Consider the following 21,110-nt stretch of genomic DNA (forward strand, 5'->3'; position numbering starts at 1 on the left):
TGTTGCTCCAGCATGTTCGTGTGTGTTCGTGTTTGTACATTTTTGTCGGTGAGTAAAGAAGAAAATTGTGGTACGAAGTTCTTGAAAGATGGTCGGCCATTTTCTTGATGTAAATGTTCTCACAATAAAGAGGTTCTCAAACGGTATTATTAAAATAAAGAACATTGAATCGTTAGAAAAATTATTTGTTGTAATATTGTTTTTATTTGTGATATTGCTGTAGTTTATTAAAATGTAAAATATTGTTAGCTGAGCATTAATTTCGATGATAGAATGAATTTTTAGTGAAAGATTTAAATTTAGTGAAAGATTTACGTGTAGAACTTTTTTAGGTACTGATACAAAGATAATGATTACGTAAATAACATAAAATACTTGTTATACAAACTATTAACACTGTAATTTGTTAACAATTTGAGAACCTCATGCATAACAAAATTTTTCAATTACAGTCTTTCAAGCAATTTCTATCACCACGTATTTTAAATATTTTTTGTTATGAACCATTGTATTTTTTTTAGACAATTGCAATGGTATTTTTTAAGTAATTGGAAGGTGATTTCAATAATTATCTTTCCTTGTGAAATAATTGAAAAGATAATATCGAGAGTAGCGTTTCGTTGTAACCAGGGTTATATCTATGTCGTCGGACACCCAGTTGCAGAAACAATAATAATTTTTATTGATGTTACTTACTATATAATTACTATTTTTAAATGAAAATTTAAGCTTCTCAAAAAATTTCTAAACTAAAACTTAGAATTTTAGGAAATTTAGAAATTTGAAGATTTGGAAAATTTGAGAATTTGACGTAGAAACTTGAATTTAAGAAATTTAGAAATTTGAAGATTTGGAAAATTTGAGAAATTGACGTAGAAACTTGAATTCAAAAAAACTGAAAATATTGAAATTAAAAATTTGATGGTACAAATACAAAATTTGTTAGTACAAAAAATATGAAAATATGAAAATTTGAACGTCAAATCAAGTTAGCACAAAATGCTGCTCTCGAAAACAAAATTACAAACATCAGAGCAAACTTTGATATCATTCTTTGTTCTCCTTTAGCCTATGGGTATCTTGTCCATCCTTGAAGAAGAATCTATGTTCCCGAAAGCCACTGACAAGACTTTCGAGGAGAAGTTGAACAACAACCATCTTGGAAAGAGTCCTAACTACTTGAAGCCCAAACCACCTAAACCCGGTCAACAACCCGCTCACTTCGCTATTGGCCATTATGCCGGAAACGTATGTATTCAACTTTTCCTTATCAACATAACTTTAGTCTATCAATCACTAATCTAAACATGTTGAGTCATATTTATTATCACAAACATACTTATTTTTATTCTTTATACAATACAATTCTCTATACAATATTAAAACCGGGTCCCACAAATTTTTAGTCCGTTCCTGAAAGTTCTAAGCAATGAATACACATCCCGAGTAATTTCTGATTTCAACTCAAGTTTGTTGCAAATTTTGGTACATTTGACTTTAGATATAGGGGGGCTGAAACTAACCCTCAAGATGGGGATGATAAATCAGATTGAATATCTTTTTAAAAATATTTAAAAATTCATTTGCATATGAATATTCCTTAGAAAGTATATCATTTCTGTTCCATTCATAGCTCCATAAGTTTCCAAGATATCCATGCAGCCAAGCATCATCTTGGAAACTTATTATTGAAATAACTAATATTATTATACCCATTAACATAAATATCGACACCCATACAAGTCGAATAACCCCTTAACCTTCACAAAAACTACAATTTCATAAAAACGACGATTTCTCACACAAATTTCTCACAAAATTATATCACACAAAATGGCTACTAAATACTACGTGCATATCTGGAACAGGTACCATATAACATCACCGGTTGGCTAGAGAAGAACAAGGACCCGCTGAACGACACCGTTGTAGATCAGTTCAAGAAATCCAGTAACAAACTGCTGGTGGAGATCTTTGCTGACCATCCAGGACAGTCCGGTGATGCTGGCGGTGGCGGTGGTGGCAAGGGTGGACGTGGTAAGAAGGGAGGTGGTTTCTCCACGGTATCATCCTCCTACAGGGAACAGTTGAACAACTTGATGACCACATTGAGAGCCACCCAACCCCACTTCGTCCGTTGTATCATCCCCAACGAGATGAAGCAAGCGGGTGTTATCGATTCCCACCTTGTCATGCACCAGCTCACCTGTAACGGTGTACTTGAAGGCATCCGTATCTGTCGTAAAGGATTCCCCAACAGAATGGTGTACCCCGACTTCAAACTACGGTAAGAAATCTTCAGGAATATGGTTCTTAAGAATCATCTTTCATTTCGAAGAGAAACATGTAGGTGGTGAGAACCGCAGTTGTCTCTCGTTATATTGCCGGACAGAGTTATAACACTAGAAAACTGATGTTGAAATTGGCAATATATTGAGTCTTGATATATTGGCAATATTGAATTAATTTACAACCTCGCCTTGATAAAAATTTGTATACCTTCAAATTTTTAACATTAGAAATATTTTGAATCTGAAAATTTTTGCTTAGAAGATTTAAAAAATTTAAGAACTTGTAAATTTGCGAATCTCTAAATTTTTAAACCTGAAGAACTACTAGTTACTTCATTTCGAATTAAATTTCAAAACAAAATATCTGAACAAAGTTATCAAGGTTATAACATCAGTAACGCGTCGGAAGCTTATGGCAATATAACGAGAGTCTATCACACAATTAAACAATCAATTAGGACCGCCCGAGCACAAGAACCGTACCGAATCACAAAATGACTTATTTTTATATTGTGATCGTGCAGTTACATGATCTTAGCGCCGGCTGCCATGGCTAATGAGGCAGACCCAAAGAAGGCCGCTCAAAAATGTTTCGATGAAGTCGGCCTTGATCCGGACATGTACAGGATTGGTCACACTAAGGCTAGTTTCTCCCCCGAAAAATCTGGATTTGAACACTTTTGCATTTTGGTTCCCATATTTTGTCCATCGTAGAATTGTCTTCTCGTCCGAAATATTTTTATTGTGCCCTGCCCAATCTATCCTGAAATCGCTCTTACGTCGATAAAATCGTTTTGCAAGATTTTACTTGATTTTTGAGGTTATGGCAAACTTACATGTTAGACTGCGACGCCATCTGGCGGTTCAGCTGACGGAATCTAAAATGACGGTCTAAGATGACGCCATCTTAGATAGAACTGAAATCTTGAGACGTTATGATTTTTGATAAATTTTCTTGTTTTTCATTTGGTTATTTATTTTTTTGTTAAATGTCGAACGTTTACGGAGTCTTTTCAGGATTTTGAAACCTCGTTTAACCTTTTGGTTCCCGTTTGTCCACATGTATTATAAATATGTACATTGAAACTTGAGAACTAGCTGAAGGGTTACCCCAACTAGGATGTACTATTTTTGGTCCCTGTATTTTCATAGTTATGCATGTCCCGTTATTCGAAGGCCCTCTGAATTGTCCCCTGAATTGCCCCCTGAATTGCCCCCCGAATTGCCCCCTGAATTGTCCCCTGAATTGCCCCCTTAGAAATTGTACAAGCTCGTAGGTAATGTGAGTACCCCCGTAAATAAGTAGACTTTGTGTGCCCCCTTTGAAAACCAACTGTACCATAAGTATGAAAAAGCGGAAGCAGAAAAGTGACCGGAAGAAGCCCCCGAAAGTGCCCAACCTTTATCTTTTTCATCAATCGACACAAACACATTCGAGAAAATATCCGATCATGATCATTTTGTGGTGACCCTTGTACTAATAGCGTCCGATCACCTGTTTTTCCGTTGTGCCCCCCAAAACCTTTAGGTACAAGATCCTGGCGCCACAGGCGGTGGAGCAGGTGGGTTCTGATCCGAAGAAGGCCGCAGCGGCTATATTGGAAGCGTCTGGTCTCGATCCCGACCAATATCGTCTTGGACACACCAAGGCACGTTTTCATTCGCGCACGCGGACTCCTCGTTGGCGAGGACCTCGTTGATTATGTTCACAGCGAGCTTTTGGAAGTTTGTCGATTGGTTGAATTACTGGTCGAGTGGTCGGTGGCTAGGGAATATTGAACCGAGCTGTGTAATTCGAAACTTTGAGGTCACTAGATTTGGTGATCTTCGTGGGTTCTGAAGAAACACTTTTTCGAACAGAATGTTCGTTGCAAAGTTTAATAATTTGAAACTCAATTTAAAAATCTAAAGTCCCTAGATTGAAAATCTAAAGTCCCCAAATCCCATTACGTTGATAATTCCAATGTTATGAAATGACGAAGTTTAAAGATTCTAAAGAAAAATTTGAAACTTTCAAAATTATTTGAAACATAGGAAGTTTTGAAGGTTTTGCACTCTTAAAGTCACTAGAACCTATAGTACCTAATTTCCTACGTACTAATATTTCTAGTTCTTCACGTTTTTATATTAAATAGTTCAGAAGTCCCTACATTGTGAAATTCGAAAAAGTTCCCAGATTGCAAGATTCTAAAATTACTAGATTCAATGAACTCTAGATTCTAAAGTCCCTAGATTGTAAGGTTCTAAAATCACTAGATTCCAAGAACTCTAGGTTATAAAGTCCCTACACTGCAAGCTTCTAAGATCAGTAGGTTCCAAAAACTCTAGACTCCAAAGTCCCTAGGTTCCAAAGTTCCAAATCAGTTTTCAAAATCATATTTCAAATTCCCTAGATTCTAAAATTTTGAAACTCCTAAATTTCTAGGTTACAGATTATTTAGGTATTAGAGTTTTAAAATTCTAAATTTTTAAGATTCAATATTCTAAAATTTCCTAGTTCCTAATTTCAAAAATTTCAAAATCTTAATATTCATGAAATTCTGAAATCCCTATATCTTCCTACACTAAAATTTTGAAATCCCTATATCTTCATATCCCTACATCATAAAATCCCTATATTCTGCTATTTCAAAATTCTGAAATTCTTATATCTTCATATTCCTATATCATAAAATCCCTATATTCTCCTATTCCAAAATTTAGAAATCCCTATATCCTCCTATTCCAAAATCCTAAAATCCCTATAATCTCATATTCTAAAATCCAAAAATCTTAAGATCCCTATACCTTCATATCCTAAAATTTAAAAATCTCCAAATCCTCAAATCTCCAAATTTCCAAATCCCAAAATTCCCAAATCTCCAAATCCTTAAATCCTCAAATCCTCAAATCCTTAAATCCCCAAATTTCTAAATCCCCAAATCCCTAAATCCCCAAATCCCCAAATCTCTAAATCCCCAAATCCATAAATCCCCAAATCCCCAAATCCCTAAATCCCTAAATCCCCAAATCCCCAAATCCCCAAATCTCCAAAATCCCAAAATCCCAAAATCCCCAACTCCTAAAATCTCAAAATCCCCATACCTTCATCTCTCAAAACCCCAAACCCCCAAAATTCCCTATAACTCAGAACCCAACAGTTCAACAATTCTAAATCTGCAACAAAATTTACGCAGTTTCGTCAGTTCAAATTTCAACAGCCTCGAAATTTTCCACGAAACAGTAATTTGAATAATCGACGTCGCCTCGCATAAATATGTCTCGCAAACGCAAACGTGCCTAACCAACAAATGTTACAGGGCTCCTTATGACCGAGTCAAATCAACATCGCCTAATTTCCCCACACATGTCACTCGATTTAGAACGTGGTATTTCTACTAACAACGATTCGTCGAAGAAACTAGACTGTCAGACGATCGTTTCATACATATACGTATACATGTACCTACTGTGTGTCTCTGACAAATTGATATGCGAATCAATAGGATGCATATTTATATATGCCTTCTTGTCAGACGCGCGCAGCATAATAGTCGGACTTTAAATTCTGTCACGAAGAGAAAGCTGTTAGTCATTTCTTTTAACAGTGAACAACTTTTTACTGATTTTGAAGCTAATTTTTGTTCTCATGTTTAAATATCAAATATTTCTTTTTTACTAATTTATATGAAATATTTATTCTTGAATAAGATATATAAAATACGGATTCTTGAATTATTTATACTAAATACATATTCTTGAATTATTTATATAAAGTACCTCTTCTTCTATAATTTCTATAAAGTACATAACTTACATAAGTACATGAAGTTCTTGAATAATTCATATAAAATACCTATTCTTGTATGATTTATGCAACATACGATTTTTTAATAATTTATACTTGAAGTACTTATTTCTGAACGGTTCACACTTGAAATAAAATCGATTTATGTTCCTCTTTCTTCAATTTAAAATTTTATAAATAATTTTATAAGATGACAGAATTTATTGACTGACCACATTACCATCGCTAGAAATCACTAGATTCCCGGAGATCGAACACCAGAATGATCTCCCAACTCTTAGCAATACTATAACAATAGTTATAGCCAACTATAACAATTAGACGAATACATTAACCAAAAGCGTGATCATTTCTGTCTGTTTTGCGAACCCCAACCATAAAACCAACGCAGATACAAAATTCTGTGCGCCAATGCCATCAAAGAACCTTGCGAACCAGTCAAGGCGACCCAGCTGATCCTGGATGCGATCAATCTGGAACCAGACCAATACCGTATGGGTCATACCAAGGTATTAGACACCTTTGGTTTACCACGTAAAAGTAACACCGATACTATGCTTTCATTTATCAACATCCTTTAATCTTTTCTCTTTTTTTCACACGTAGCATTCAAACTCTTTAAATATTTTCTAAAATTAATTTTTGGTATATAATAAAATTTAGATTTGGTATATATACAAATTTAGAAGTAGATTCAATGGAAGTGGAGTAAATTTTTGTAGAGATTTATTCTGTATTTTTTAAAGATTATTGAACTTTCAGTGCTGTAGTTAGTGTTGGGCGAAGAGGGCGCTTGAGGAGCACGTTTAGGACCTCAAGTTTAAATTCCACATTTAGGGTTTATGGCCTAAGATTAGGCTTATTTGGAGATCATTTGATCCTCAAATTATTGGAAGTTCATTTGGGAATTGGTTAGGTCAGAATTTGTTGTTGTTAGTTCTAGTTTTTTTAGGTTATGTTTACTAGCTGTACTTGGGTTTGGACAATGAGAGATTGAAAAATATGGGATGTTTGGATTAGTTTATTATTTTCAATTATGTAGTTATAGATTATATTTGAGCTACTTTACATTTTAATTTGTATAAGATTAGTTTAACAATGCAATAGATTCATTTCTGATTTAAATTAATTTAACAAATAACAATAACGTCGAAATTACATTTGGGTTAGATTTTGTGTAAAATATACTTCATGACGTCATACCTTACATATAAATTTATTGTACATCTAATATAAATTTCCTTGGGCCCCAAAAACTCTATCGCTAGCCCTGAAACTATGAAAAGAAGCATTCTACTATTTTATTTTTATATTTTATATTTTATTTAAATTTCCGTGTATATCTCTTGCCGTGAATGCTAAGTTTAAAAAAGGTTAAAGGTTAAAGTATCACAATTCAGCGCCTAACCTCTCTTAACACAATCGCCAAAATTAAAAACACTTTCTTCTAGCCTATACACGGTAATTTCTGCTTCGCTTATTAATGTTACAGATTAATTAACGCATCTTTGCTCCTTGACGTCTCGTCACTTGCTTGCATGGTAACTTGTGCACCTGTAAAGCTGTCCTCAGGGATTTATTACACTTTGATTATCTCGATTAAATAGTATTCGATGTATTCGGATATGGGTTAGCCATTTTTTGGATTATGGAGTGGTTATAGAAATCATTGAATTGAATTTGTTAAAAAATTGTAATGAATAGTGGTTTTATTTTTGGTGTAGGTTATTCTGGTGGTATTTTGCTAGTTTTATTATTTGCATTTTCAAGTTTATTTATAGTTTTTAGTTTTTTAGATTCAGCTTCATGTTATGTGTTTTCAAGTTTATATACTATTTTGTTTATATATTTTCAAGTTTATATATTTCTCAGTTTTTGTATTATTTTCAAGTTTATTCCATAAATTTTCAAGTTTATATATTTCTCAGTTTTTGTATTATTTTCAAGTTGATTCCATAAATTTTCAAGTTTATATATTTCTCAGTTTTTGTATTATTTTCAAGTTGATTCCATAAATTTTCAAGTTTATATATTTCTCAGTTTTTGTATTATTTTCAAGTTTATTCCATAAATTTTCAAGTTTATATATTTCTCAGTTTTTGTATTATTTTCAAGTTGATTCCATAAATTTTCAAGTTTATATATTTCTCAGTTTTTGTATTATTTTCAAGTTTATTACATAAATTTTCAAGTTTACTACATATATTTTCACTTAACTAAACTATTCGTCAGTTTTTATCAAATACACAAGTTAAATTTACACATGATAAGTAAAATATACTTGTACAAATTTCATGAAACACTTTTCATAAAAAACTTACAAGGAACAGTTACTACAAAATGGCGGACTAAGTCAATTCGCGCATCAAACATGGCGGCCATAGAGACCAAAGTGTTGACACCTGTTAATATCTTAGGTTATGAAGAAAAATCAACATAGAATTCTTTTCTCCTTCAAAAATACTTGATTTTAATAAATAATGATGGTTTATAATATAGTCATTTCATGTTCAATAATGACTGTATTATACACTACAATTATTTATTAAAATATTTTTGAAGAATAAGAAAATTCAACACAGAATTTCTTTCTCCTTCAATAATACTTGATTTTAATAAATAATGATGGTTTATAATATAGTCATTTAATGTTCAATAATGACTGTATTATACACTACAATTATTTATTAAAATATTTTTGAAGAATAAGAAAATTCAACACAGAATTTTTTTCTCCTTCAAAAATACTTGATTTTAATAAATAATTATGGTTTATAATATAGTCATTTCATGTTCAATGATGACTGTACTATAAGCTACAATTATTTATTAAAATATTTTTGAAGAATAAGAAACTTTTGTGCAAAAAATTCTTCATAAGCTAAAAACCACTGTAAAAATCTAATCAGTGAAATATACACAATCAATGATGAAAAGTAGATAATCAATGAAGAAATGCAAATAATAAGTAATCAAATGTAGATAATCAGTGAAGAAATATAGATAATCAATCATAAAACATCCACAATTCCATAAAATGGCATCTAAACAAAATAATTCTTCCAATAACCCATCTATCCGAATAGAAGTTGTTATAAACATCATATAAAGTTTAAAAAGGCCTTGCAAACTAAAATGAAGAATACCATTACTTTCTTGCAAGAAAATCAAATTGCAGAAAAATAAAAAAAGTACTAATTTGAAAGAAAAAAAAATTCGTAACCAGAGATAATCAGAGTCCAAGGTAAAACATCGAATAGATATATTGATCGAAATTTCTTCGATTCCCACTTAAAAAACAACAGGTATTCTTCCGTGCCGGAGTCCTGGGTCAGATGGAAGAGTTCCGTGATGAACGATTGAGCAAGATCGTGTCTTGGATGCAAGCCTACATCAGAGGTTACTTGGCCAGAAAAGATTACAAGAAACTACAAGAGCAACGTTTGGCCCTGGTGGTCGTACAGAGAAACTTGAGGAAATACTTGCAACTTCGCACATGGCAATGGTGGAAACTGTGGCAGAAAGTCAAGCCCCTCCTCAACGTCACTCGTATCGAGGACGAGCTTGCCGTAAGTGTTTCAATGATGCAGTTTTATTTTTTATGTATGAAACAGGGTGGTTTCAAAGGTTGGAACATGGAAGGAGAGTAGGTAGGGAATTATTTGAGTTTTTTGAGCTTTTATGTTGGTAAGCTTTAGGGCCACTTAGGGTTCTGTAGTTCTGTAGTTATCTAGTTCGCAAGTTTTTTAGCTTTTTTATTTTCTGCCTAGTTAGTTTTTTAGTTTTTTAATTTTCTACCTTTCTAGTTTTCTACTTTATTAATTTTCTACATTTCTAGTTTTCTACTTTTTTAATTTTCTACATTTCTAGTTTTTTACTTTTCTAGTTTTCTACATTTCTAGTTTTCTATTTTTCTAGTTTTCTACTTTTCTAGTTTTCTATATTTCTAGCTTTCTATTCTTCCAGTTTTCTAGTTTTTTTAGTTTTCTAGTTTTCTAGTTTTCTAGTTTTCTAGTTTTCTAGTTTTCTAGTTTTCTAGATTTCTAGTTTTCTAGTTTTCTGAATTTCAAGTTTTCTAGACTCTAGTTTTCTAGTTTTCTAGTTTTCTAGTTTTCTAGTTTTCTAGTTTTCTAGTTTTCTAGTTTTCTAGTTTTCTAGTTTTCTAGTTTTTTAGTTTTCTAGTTTTCTAGTTTTCTAGTTTTTCAATTGCCTAGTTTTCTAGTTTTCTAGCTTTCAAGTTTTCTAGTTTCCTAGTTTTCTGAATTTCTAGTTTTCTAGTTTTCTAGTTTTTAGTTTTCTAGTTTTCTAGTTTTCTAGCTTTCTAATTTTCTAATTTTCTAACTTTCAGTTTTCAAATTCTTAAATTCTCAAATTTCCAAATTTCAAATTTTCAGCTTACAAATTTTTAAATTCTCAAATTTTAAAATTATAAAGTTTGAAAATTTGATAATGTACAACTTGAAAATTTGGGAATTTGAGAGTTTGGATATTTCAAATATTTGGAACTTGGAATTTTAGAAAGTAACAAACTTTTGAATTAGAAAATTTGGAAATACCAAAATTTCACTTTGTAGGAATTTAAACACTTGAAAAGCTGTAAATTTAGAAGTGTAGAAAATTTTGGGAATGTGAACTTGAAAATGGATAATTTTGAAAACTCAGAAACTTGATAACTTAAGAATTCAAGAATTTTGCGATCTAGAAATTTTGAAAGCTAGAAATCTAGAAATCTAGAAATCTAGCAACTTTGAAATCTAGAAATTTAGAAATCTAGAAATCTAGAAATCTAGAAATCTAGAAATCTAGAAATCTAGAAATCTAGAAATCTAGAAATCTAGAAATCTAGAAATCTAGAAATCTAGAAATCTAGAAATCTAAAAATCTAAAAACCTAGGAATCTAAAAATCTAGAAATTAAAAAATTTAAATATTTGAAAATTTGAAAAGTTTTAAAAATTATAAAATTGACAAAACCTTTCAATCTCCAATTTTTGATCCACCCAAATAAATATACCCACATAATTTACATTTACACACAATTACATACCAAACAAAATTTCTTTATTTTCATCTCTTCTTAATTACACTTCACACTACAATATTATTTGTTCCCACACCGGTACAAAAGCCGACATTCGTACTCGAAAAAGCAAATAAACAATCGTTTCGAGAAAATCGTTACGGTACTATCCTTAACCAGTTGATTAAATACACTGGTCGACGAACACAGATAATTTCCAGATAATTTACGAGAAGCAAAACATGGCGGCCAGATTTCGTGGTAAAATTTATTTCTCCGTACACCATCGCTAGGGATCTTTTCGATCTCCAAACGCATCTGTTTCTGACACCTCGTTTATTTTCTCAGCCTCGCCATTACCTTTTTTTTCACTTCCCGTTGCAAAAGGCAAAAATTTTGCTATTTCACGTTTTAAAATAACTCTTGCATAATTACTAATAATAGTTCGGGTTAAAAAGTTCCGTATTTCTGGTTTTACACTTCCTACATTCCTAATTTCTCTTTGGAACGTGTAATTCTTGTAACTCAACTTCGAGTCTGTTAATTTAAGAAAATTGTACATTAAATTATTTGCAAAATTTCAATGTTTATAGTTTTTAGGTATTTCAGGTTAAATTATTTGCAAATTTTTAGTGGTTGTAATTTTTAGATATTTTAGGTTAAATTATTTGAAAATTTTTAATGTTTATTGTTTTCGAATATTTTATGTTAAATTATTTGCAAAATTTCAATGTTTGTAGATTCCAAATATTTTATGTTAAATTATTTGCAAATTTTTAGTGTTTATAGTTTTCAAGTATTTTAGATTAAATTATTTGCAAATTTTTAATGTTTATTGTTTTCAAATATTTTACAGTAAATTATTTGCAAATTTTCAATGTTTATAGTTTTCAAATATTTTACAGTAAATTATTTGCAAATTTTTAATGTCCACAATTTTCAAATATTATACATTTCAATATTTGCCAATTTTCAATGTTTGTAATTTTCAAATATTGCACACTAAATTATTCGCCAATTTTCAAATATTCTACATCAAATTATTGGCAAATTTTCAATGTCCACAATTTTCAAATATTCTACATCAAATTAATGTCAAATTTTCAGTGTCCATAATTTTCAAATATTTTACACTAAATTATTTGCAAATTTTAAACGTCTATAATTTTCAAATATTCTACATTAAATTATTTGCAAATTTTAAACGTCTACAATTTTCAAATGTTTTACATTAAATTCTTTGCAAATATTCATTGTTTACAATGTTCAAATATTTTACATTAAATTATTTGTACATTTTCAATGTCTATAACATTCAAATATTCTACATCAAATTATTTGTACATGTTCAACGTTTACTTGTTTCATGACTCTTTTAAGTTTACACAATAACGTCTATTTTTTTCAAGATTCTTTTAAGTTTACACAATGACATCTATTTATTTCATGATTCTTTTAAGTTTACACAATAACTATATGTTTAATTTTGTCCTAACCTTGACTCCACACATAAACAAATATTCACCAAACATTTTTTCGCGCCCAAATATCAATTAATCTATCAATGAAATCTTTTGGAAGTACATTATGACTACGGCGCTTGAAATACTTTGACCGACACCTACAATCGTGTTCTATTAATTGTACGACTGAAAACACGTTGTGTAAACATAGCTCTAGAGTTTCAAAACAACAAGCGTTCCAAGTCAAGGTGGAAACAAACTTATGAATCAAAAGTCTCGAAATGCCAGAAGTACTTAAACTAAAAAGTTGTAACATAGTCACGGTTTTATTAGTCTCCGTATTCCTAATTTTAGGTTAGAAAATTTACGGAACTAGCTTTAAACGTGATTTAGGATTTAATTTATGCAATCGTAACATTCTTGTGAAATCGTACAGATTCCAGAGTTTTACAAGACAGTTTATTAATAGACCGTGTCTCATTTCCGCCATCTTTCTTTTTCTCCGCTTCAACTTTTTTTACGTCGTTTTATAGATTTTAATCGTGAATTAAGTTACCGTTTTACTACGATTTAATTCACTGTATGTGAATGTAGAGAAAATATGTGTTACAGCTGCAATGTGTTATAAAAAAAGACATTCCAAAGGCTTGATTACATACGTTGTGTCAGAGATTATTCACGCTATCTAATTTGATCTCGGAGATGAAAAGATCTCCCTTTGGTATATTTAGTATAGTTTTATTTTTGCGACAGTATTTTTAGAGACGAAAGCATTACATTCTACTTGAACTCTTTCTTTTTACTATTAATAACTTGGCTCGACTAGTTGAAATTACTTAATTTCATTCTCGATTATTCAATATTGACTGCTTTGTTTGAAATAGCAAAATTGGAGAATTATTATACTAGATCGCTTGAACCCGGGTAAATTATTCTTGTAATTTGATTCTAATTTTAAAGTGTAATTATATGTTCTTTGAATTATAATTTTAACTTTCGGTTATACGTTCTTTGAATTATAATTTCAACTTATAGTTACATGTTTTTCAAATTATAATTTTTACTTATAATTGCAAGTTTTTAAAATTATAATTTTAACTTATAGTTACAAGTTTTTTAAAATAATATTTTTAACTTGTAATTGCAAGTTTTCAAAATTATAATTAAATTACAAGTTTGAGGTTAGAATTGCAATACAAATTTTAAAGTAAAATTTTAATTTATTTTCAAGTTGTTGATTTACATTTTGAAACTTTCTGTATCATTTTTTAATACTGTTTTAATAAACTAATAAAACATATTACATTAGGCAGAATATTTTAGATAAATGTAAGTTGTTTATTAAAAATAATTACATAATTTGTCACATAAAAAATCATATACTTCATTAAATATACAATTTATGTAGCTACAATTTGAACAAATTAATAAAAATTTAAGTAATGAAATATTTAGTATGTTTAAAGCAAGTTCATAATGTGTAGATGAAAGGTTAGTTTATTTATTATATTAGGTTAGGATTAGGTTAGATTATTCGTCATACATATTACAAAATTAATAACAATTCAAGTTATAAAAAATACAAATATTAATTAAACAATTATAAAATTTGCGGACATTACTATATCAAGTTTTACAGAAAATACAATTTATTTTTAACACTATATTCATTACAGTTAATTATAATATAAAAATAAGTGAAATAAATACAATTTATTAAAAAATAGGAAAAAGTACCAAATATTAAGACCTATTCTGAGTTTTATACTAAACAAGTAATCCTGACATCATTATTTAACACGATGACTATCGCAGTGAAACATAACCTATATGGTCAGACATACTATGACACATCGCAAAATTCATAACTTCACAGTTTATTTTACTTTATTATTAGTTATCATGCTCAGAAGTTCACTTTTACATGTTGGACACTATACAACTTCATTTGGCACAGATTGCAGCTGTATTTTTCATAAATCAAAGCAGTTTTGCCATTTTAATATCACTTTCTACCTTATCAGCATATATTATTATAACATTCCAAATATTTTCGATATTTCTACACAATTATTAGTTTCATTATGTCTATGAAATGAATTGTACTTGATCACTAAGTCACCACGCCTGGTATTCCCTTGGTTATGCTATGTCAGAGTGTACCAGATTAAAAAAAGAAACAAGTTTAATATATATCTGAATAGATATCTTATGCATACCAAGTGTATCACATCATTTAGATTATCTACACAGACATTTGGACATGACAGAAGTTACATCTTCCAAAGATTACACGAACAGATTTCCAGGAGATTTCATTGCATCCTCCATTTCAGTGCGTCACGTCGATAAAGTAGAGAATGACATCAAATCCTATCGAATCTCCAAAAAACCTCCACAAATCTACCAGATTTCCTTGTTCAAACGTTCCCGAAAATATACCTTGTTCGTGTAACGATCGATACTGTTCGTAATGTCGGTACACGTCTAATCGCTCGAATATTCCACGGAGGCAACGAAAATAAAGTGGCCCGTCCAATCGAAAATAGTATCGGTCGGTATAAATGATATTACCACGGTATAAATCTATCCGCGTCGACGCAGTAAACCGCTCTAAGCCTCGTTCCCAATTACGGGTCGTATATGGCCGTTCCCGTAGGAAGGTCCTTCCCGTTCTCTGGAGCGTAAAAGGCGACTGGAGATCATACGGAAACCCCTGGAACGTCTTCTAATTTCGTCTTTCCCTCTCCTCGTTCGATTACGCCTTCGCCCTACAGCTCTTTCTGGTTGCTCGCGTTATATCGTCCCTCCCTCGTCATCGGGATCGGTTATAAATATTTTTCTACGATGAGCATCGCTGGAGGGGTGGGGAAGAGCGATTCCATCGAAGAGGGACTTTGGGTAGAAAAGTTGAGCCTCTGGTAAACCGGAGACCAGTTGGACTCGCGACCTCGCGACGACCCCTTCGAACTTACCCCCCCTTTTTTTTTCTTCGAAACGTATGCTTTCTGTTTTCTTTCTGTCTCGGTTATTATACCTCACGAACACGATACGATACCTGTGTAATCGAACAACGAACATAGCGAGTTTTATTGCTTCTTCGAGTTGTAACGCGGTTTACGGTTTGGTGAACGCCTGAGGGAACATGGGTGACACTTTGGTCGAAGACGCGAACGGACGGAAAATGAACGGTGACGTGGAATCGCAATTGCAGGCGCTCGAGGAGAAAGCAAGGAAGGCACAGGAAGCCTTCGAGAAGGAAGAGAAGCTGCGCAAGGAGCTTGAAGAACAGAACACCAAACTTCTCACGGAAAGGAACGCGCTGCAGAAACAACTGGATGGAGAAAAGGGATCACTGTCCGAGTACATGGAGAAGTCGCTGAAGTTGGCGGCGCAGAAGGCGGACCTCGAGTCACAACTTCAGGTAAGTCTTCTGATTCTTTCAATATTTCTTGCAGAAAATTTTATTGGTGTAATGTGAAGTTCGACTTCTCGGATAGGAGACTTCTTCGCTGGTAAATTGGGGAAATTAGAATTTTGAGTGATTAGAAAATAAAAGAAATTTGAGTTGTTGCATTGAAATTGGTGTTCTGGAAAATTTGGGAAATTTCTGCTCTGAAAATCTTGTAGAGAAAATTTAAAAGTTTGTGAAAATTTAAAGTTTGTGTTGGAGACAGTTTAGAAAATTTATAAAGTTGGTGCAGAAAATTTACAAAATTATAACCCTTCGAGGAAAATTTTCAGTTTGGAAAAATTTGTGAAAACTGTCGAATTATATTAATAAAGAAATAGCAGAAAAAAAGAGACCTTTATGATGAAAGTGAAACATTTTCTAAGAAAATCTGACTTTCTATGCTTTTCAAGTTTTTGTATCTTGTAAAACTATAGAAGAGTGCAGATTCAGTTTTCTTATAAAATGGCCGCTTCACTTTCGTGAGCTGCTGAAATGTTGTCTGTGAAAAAATTTGTGTAATGAAACATATCGTGTTTCAAATTTGTGACAGTTTGAGAAAATATAGAAAAGTTGTTACTGCAATTTTGATTAAAATGTAACTTCTATTTTACTATAGTTTGTGATAAGAACGTATCGCAATTTGAAGAGTGAAATGTGCAACAGATTTTAATTACGAAACTTGCTGCTTTTTTGTGTTTGAGAGAATATAAAAATTTGGTAGTATATTTGATGCTTTTTTGTAACAGAATGCAGGCAAGGGTTGAAATGAAAATTGAAGCAAAAATGAAATAACTGAAATGCAAGTTAAAGTGAGAAATTAAATAATTGCTATTAAAACTTAAAAGGAGTGCAACAATGAAAGTTACAAGTTAAAATAAAAAATAAAATGGTTAAAGTGAAAAATTGAACAAACTGTAATTAAAAAGTAAATTGAAAAATCGAATAGTTGCAATTAAAAATAAAAAATCGAAGAATGAATCAATTTAATTAAAAATCAAAATGAAAGAATGAATTAAATGTTAATTTAGTTGCAATCACGATTAAATGTTAATTCGATTGCAAGAAAATTAATTTGATTGGTAGAAAATTAATTCGATAGTGAGAGAATTAATTGAATCATGAGAAAATTAATTTGACACAAAAAATTAATTATGAAAAGATTATGAAGATTATGAAATTTGTAAAGATTATAAAGATTATGAAATTTGTAAAGATTATAAAGATTATAAAGATTATGAAATTTGTAAAGTTTATAAAGATTATAAAGCTTTTGAAAATTATAAAGATTATAACGCTTTTAAAGCTTCTAAGGATTATGAAGATTATAAAGATTATAAAGAGTATAAAGATTATAAAGCTTCTAAAGATTATAAAGATTATAAAGATTACAAAGATTACAAAGATTACAAAAATCATGAGTTATGACAAAAAAAAGATACAATACTAAAATTGATAAGAAAAATTGATTCGATAACAGAAAATGAAATCGATAAGAAAAAAGAAAATTATAATCTCGAATTAGATAGCAAAGGGTGGTAAAATTGGTAGCTAAAGGTTCATAGACCAGAAAGTGGTTCAATTGGCACCGTTCGTCGATAACGAAACCTATCGCTCGGCGATGAATATACGTCCTCCAAAAATCGAATCATGAATCAGCCAGTCGATAATTATACCTCCCAGACGAATATCTAGATGTTGAAACAAAAGGGAATGGGGTTATTAATGTCTCCTTAACATTCCCAAAATCGATGATGGTTGCTGCATGCGATTGAGAAAGAATCTGAAATCGAGACGATTGTAGCAAAGTAACAAAGATCGTAGTACGAAGGGTTCTTTAAAAGTATCTATAAAAACAATAGCAGATTGCTATGACTAAAAATTAAAATAGGGAATGATGTGTGAAATTCGTTTGCATTTCTTCCTGAAAATTTTAGCTTTATCAATTTTTATTTGAAATTAAATGAATTTGATTAGGTTAAATTGGGATTTTTTGCTTATGAAATTTGTATCTTTTATTTATTGAGATTGGGTTATTTTATTTACTGGAATCAGGATTTTGCTTTATTAGAATTACAATATTTTATTTGCTGGAAATAGGATTTTGCATTTAGTGGAATTTGCAGTTTTCGTTTATTGCAATTATTATTATAATATTGGTTAATTTAATAATTAGAAATGTTGAGTAAACTCCTCATTTGTTAGATCAATTTTTAATAGTAATCAAAAAATTATTCTCTTTAATATTTAGCATATTTGCATTTTTACAAATAAGATATGTTAATTTATATTTTAATGCTAGTTCAGAAAGAATTATTTTCTGTTATTCTACTAATATATAAAATTCATAATATCTTCTACAAAAATAAGAAATCTTGACGGACCATAGTCCTCCACGCCATATTGGATCCTAACCTACAAAAGGTTACAAAACCTCCATCTAAATTTTAACTCAAATTTTCTTCAATTTTCTTTAATAATTCTTCTACAATACTCTTTCAGTATTGCAAATATATATCTTTTCGAAATATTGTAATATTCATAATAGATTGTGTTCAAAACATTTTAAAATTCAAAATGTATAATATTCTTCTGAAATATTCTATCATAAATTTTACAGCTGTATTTTCCTTAGAAATGTTGTAATATTTAGTGTGTACGTTCTTCTGAAGTATTGTAATATTTATAGTATATGTTCTTCTGAAATTTTATCAAATTTAGAGTAATGTTTTTGTGAAATATTTTAATGTTCACAGTATACGTTCTTTAGAAATATTCTAATATTTAAAGTACATGTTCTTCTTCGATATTTTAATATCCACAGTAAGTGTTCTTCAGAAATATTCTAATATTTAAACTACATGTTCTTCTTCAATATTTTAATATCCACAGTATATGTTCTTCAGTAATATTCTTATATTTAAAGTACATGTTCTTCTTCAATATTTTAATATTTACAGCATATGTTCTTCAGTAATATTCTTATATTTAAACTACATGTTCTTCTTCAATATTTAATATTCACAGTTTATGTTCTTCAGAAATAGTCTAATATTTAAACTATATGTTCTTCTTCGATATTTTAATATTCACAGTATATGTTCTTCAGTAATATTCTTATATTTAAAGTACATGTTCTTCTTCAATATTTTAATATTTACAGCATATGTTCTTCAGTAATATTCTTATATTTAAACTACATGTTCTTCTTCGATATTTTAATATTCACAGTATATGTTCTTCAGTAATATTCTAATATTTAAAGTACATGTTCTCCTTCAATATTTTAATATTCACAGTATATGTGCTTCAAAAATGTTCTAATATTTATAGTACATGTTCTTCAATATTTTAATATTCACAGTATATGTTCTTCAAAAATGTTCTAATATTTATAGTACATGTTCTTCGATATTTTAATATTCACAGTACACGTTCTTCTTTCAAGAAAGAAGAGAAACAAGAAAGCTTTCTACACCTCCCGTCATAAAATTTCAAATCTTATTATAGTACACGCGCTTATTAAATCTGGAAGGAGTTCTACTTGGATTTCGGTCAAAGATCGTTGAATGAACGTAACCAGGCGTGATTTTCTCGCTTAAAATCGCGAAATCCGAGCCGATCATAATTTAAACGAAGCTGGCTCGAATTACCGGGAATGATGCAGCTGTCATGAGTTGATACATCGCCGTTTCGTAAGCGGGCATCGGGTCGCCCTAAGTAGAAGAGGCGCGTCATTAGTCAGACGCGTCTGACTTCACCGCTCATCGCGCGCTATTTTTCTTCCACGACGAATCATCCGGTATCATTTCGGTCGTTTCTAGATTCCTTCTAAAATTACAGACCCACCGTAGGTGGCTCTTCCATAAACGATGGAAGAATCTGCTCGTGCTCTTCCTTCACTTTTTTTTTCTTCTCCGTTCTATTTTCTGACGCTTTCTTTGTTCGGTGGGTTCGAACTTCGCTTACTTCTTTAGTAAGCTTTCTACTTTCGTTCTTCGATTATTTTTCATAGTTAATTGAAGTGCTTTTTCATAGTTAATTTTTGGTAGTTAATATGTGGTTGTTAATGGGTTTTTTTATAGTTAATTTTCTGATGGTCCATGATTTTTTGATAGTTTATGAGTTTCTGATGGTTAATAATTTTTTTGTAGTTGACATTTTTGATACTTACTAATGATTTTATAATAGTTACCCACAATTTCTTGATAAATAAACAATTTATTGTTTTAAAACAATAATTTTTTAATATAAACATTGCAAGAATATTTTGAATTTGTGGAGCTAAAATTGTTTGCTAAATTTTTATTGAAAATTATCCGTCAAACTTGGGCCTGTCTGTCAAAATTTCATTAGAAAATTATTGTCAGTTAAATTTTAACACGGAAGGAATTTCTAAGTCAATAAAATGTTGCCAATTTTATTCGCGATGAAACCAAATACGCAATTGATGTATTCGGTGAGAAGCTGTGAATCGCGTAACTCGAGGAGCACAAGAATTCCATGGAGAACCGAGAAGTGTTCCAGAATACCGGGCTATTTTTAACCCCGTTGCCTTTTAAACGCCCTGACGACCACTTCGAGTTTTCTGTCAACTCCAGCCGCGTTTTTAAATTCGATTTAGCACCCTCCAGAATATCTTGGCGTCGACAGTTCAATAACTTGAGTCACGCGACTGTATACGTTGACAGACTTACGAGTTTCCAAAAATTGACACTTGTGTCTAAAAATTGTACATTATGTTTGCATAGACTGTGTGACTTCATGTGTGATTCGCTGTTCGTAAAATTTCCATTTTATAGGCTCCTGTTTGGAACACTTGGGGAACTTAAATTTTGGATGAAATCATCGAAGCTATAGAAAGAAAGACATTTTATATCTTTGATGGGATAACAAAGCTTTTTATGCCTTCTTAAAATACTTTATATTTGCAATATGAAATATTTTATAATTGCTAATATAAATTTTAAATAAAATTAGTATCAATTATTATATAAATAATACTGAGCCACTTTTGTAATTTTTTTACAAGCTTTAATCAAGTTTGTTAATTAAAAAAGAACTGTAAACATTACATCAATTGCACCAAAGATCTTTAC

At 30.8% G+C, this 21,110-nt stretch overlaps 1 protein-coding gene across 33 annotated transcripts in view; it reads left to right on the forward strand.

The window, feature by feature from the left end:
• Mhc (myosin heavy chain) overlaps positions 1–21,110 on the forward strand; it is a 60,230-nt gene that overhangs the window by 28,596 nt on the left and 10,524 nt on the right. For 16 of the 33 annotated variants that reach the window (XM_076541109.1, XM_012292174.2, XM_076541110.1 and 13 more), the window contains exons 12-16: positions 1,069–1,248; positions 1,869–2,287; positions 3,820–3,940; positions 9,384–9,647; positions 15,775–15,984. In XM_076541109.1, the coding sequence (XP_076397224.1) occupies positions 1,069–1,248; positions 1,869–2,287; positions 3,820–3,940; positions 9,384–9,647; positions 15,775–15,984 (1,194 nt within the window). Of the gene's footprint in view, positions 1–1,068; positions 1,249–1,868; positions 2,288–2,815; positions 2,934–3,819; positions 3,941–6,469; positions 6,588–9,383; positions 9,648–15,774; positions 15,985–21,110 lie in introns of all 33 variants that reach the window. The other 17 variants (XM_012292177.2, XM_076541122.1, XM_076541120.1 and 14 more) reach the window with 2 other exon arrangements.

Source organism: Megachile rotundata, chromosome 16, assembly GCF_050947335.1.
Source record: "Megachile rotundata isolate GNS110a chromosome 16, iyMegRotu1, whole genome shotgun sequence".
Lineage (NCBI taxonomy): Eukaryota > Metazoa > Arthropoda > Insecta > Hymenoptera > Megachilidae > Megachile > Megachile rotundata.